This window comes from Acanthisitta chloris, unplaced genomic scaffold (genome assembly GCF_000695815.1).
Source record: "Acanthisitta chloris isolate BGI_N310 unplaced genomic scaffold, ASM69581v1 C16536456, whole genome shotgun sequence".
In the NCBI taxonomy this organism is placed as follows: domain Eukaryota; kingdom Metazoa; phylum Chordata; class Aves; order Passeriformes; family Acanthisittidae; genus Acanthisitta; species Acanthisitta chloris.
The window spans coordinates 1-1,199 of record NW_008702671.1 but is presented as its reverse complement, the minus strand read 5'-3'; the positions used below and the strand labels follow the sequence as shown (position 1 = coordinate 1,199).

Genomic DNA, 1,199 nt, shown 5'->3' with positions numbered 1-1,199 from the left:
TTGCATAGGAAAACAAGAGGTGTCAGTTAGACAAACTAGTTAAACCTCACAGAAGAATAAGCACAATGAATATATAACACAGAAAAATCACTGGAAATGAGCTGCTGTATCAGTCGAGTTCTCCAAAAATCTGAGTGAACTTCTGTCTGTCTACAATCTGGCCATACTTAATGGTAAAATATAAAGTATCTGTACTGTTATAGCGTTTGAACTGGAGGAGTGGCTCCTCCTTCCTGTCCCCAGTATCATCCAAAGTCATCACTGTCTCTATGGGGCAGTAAACATCATTCCGTTTTCCCCAAAATGTCAAGTGGGCCACTCTGACAGTTTGGCCATTTTCACTTAGGTAGATCAATCCAATAATTCTTCTAAAAAAGTAGCTCATCCCATACAACATTGCACCAGCAAAGACTGCCAGGCCAGTTGTGTACAAGAAGATATTCTGGGAAACCTGGTCCTGCAGGTAAAGGTAGCAGATGGGAGGCAGCATGACCACAGAGATGGCTGTCTGCAACAGCTTCAGCCTGGACAGGACCCTGCAGTACTTAATCCCTGGAAACCTGTAGACCAATTTGAACTCTTCAGTCCTCTCATTCCCAGCCTTTGGTTGGACCACAGCAGCAGGGGCTGAATGGGACAGCCACACACATTGCTGTCTCCTGAGATAATGATTAACACCATTCACTTGGGTTTGTGACTGCAAACACTCGCAGGAACTCAAGATCCAGGGTGGGCGAGCGTCCTCCTTTCTCCATGACCTTGTCCACAGCCTCTTCTGTAGGTATCTCCCAAAAGCTGGTGCCATGCAGGCTTTAGTCCTAACTGTGCAGAGCCTAACCTGGAAGGAAAGATTCAGAATCATCATTTGAGTCCTCTTTATAATCGAATCACACCGAGCTAAGTCTGTCCCTCAGGCACCTACAGGCAGCAAAGCATAAGCCCATCTCACTGTAACCTTAAACTAGTGTTCTGCTAGGTATTTGTGTTCATATCCCTCCCTGCAGAGAAAAGGGAAAACACCTTTGGTAACACAGCTGATACCAGTCAGCTTATTGAATGGACCCTTACAGCATCCCCTGCCTCTCCTGCTGTTTGAGCAACACTGAGGCACGAGGAGCTGCTTCTAGGAGAACCCGAGCTGCTGGTTAGTGACACCAGTGACTCGTAAACAACCACTTCAACAGCAAACTTGAGGGAAC

The 1,199-nt window shown here is 46.3% G+C and overlaps 1 protein-coding gene across 1 annotated transcript; it reads right to left on the bottom strand.

Moving 5' to 3' along the window:
• Nucleotides 1–109: 109 nt before the first annotated feature.
• On the bottom strand, nucleotides 110–601 carry TMEM186 (transmembrane protein 186; the record flags this gene model as incomplete). The annotated part of the gene is made up of 1 exon (XM_009083300.1): nucleotides 110–601. A coding segment is annotated over one exon (492 nt), but the record flags the coding sequence as incomplete, so codon positions are not given.
• Between the last annotated feature and the right edge of the window lie 598 nt (nucleotides 602–1,199).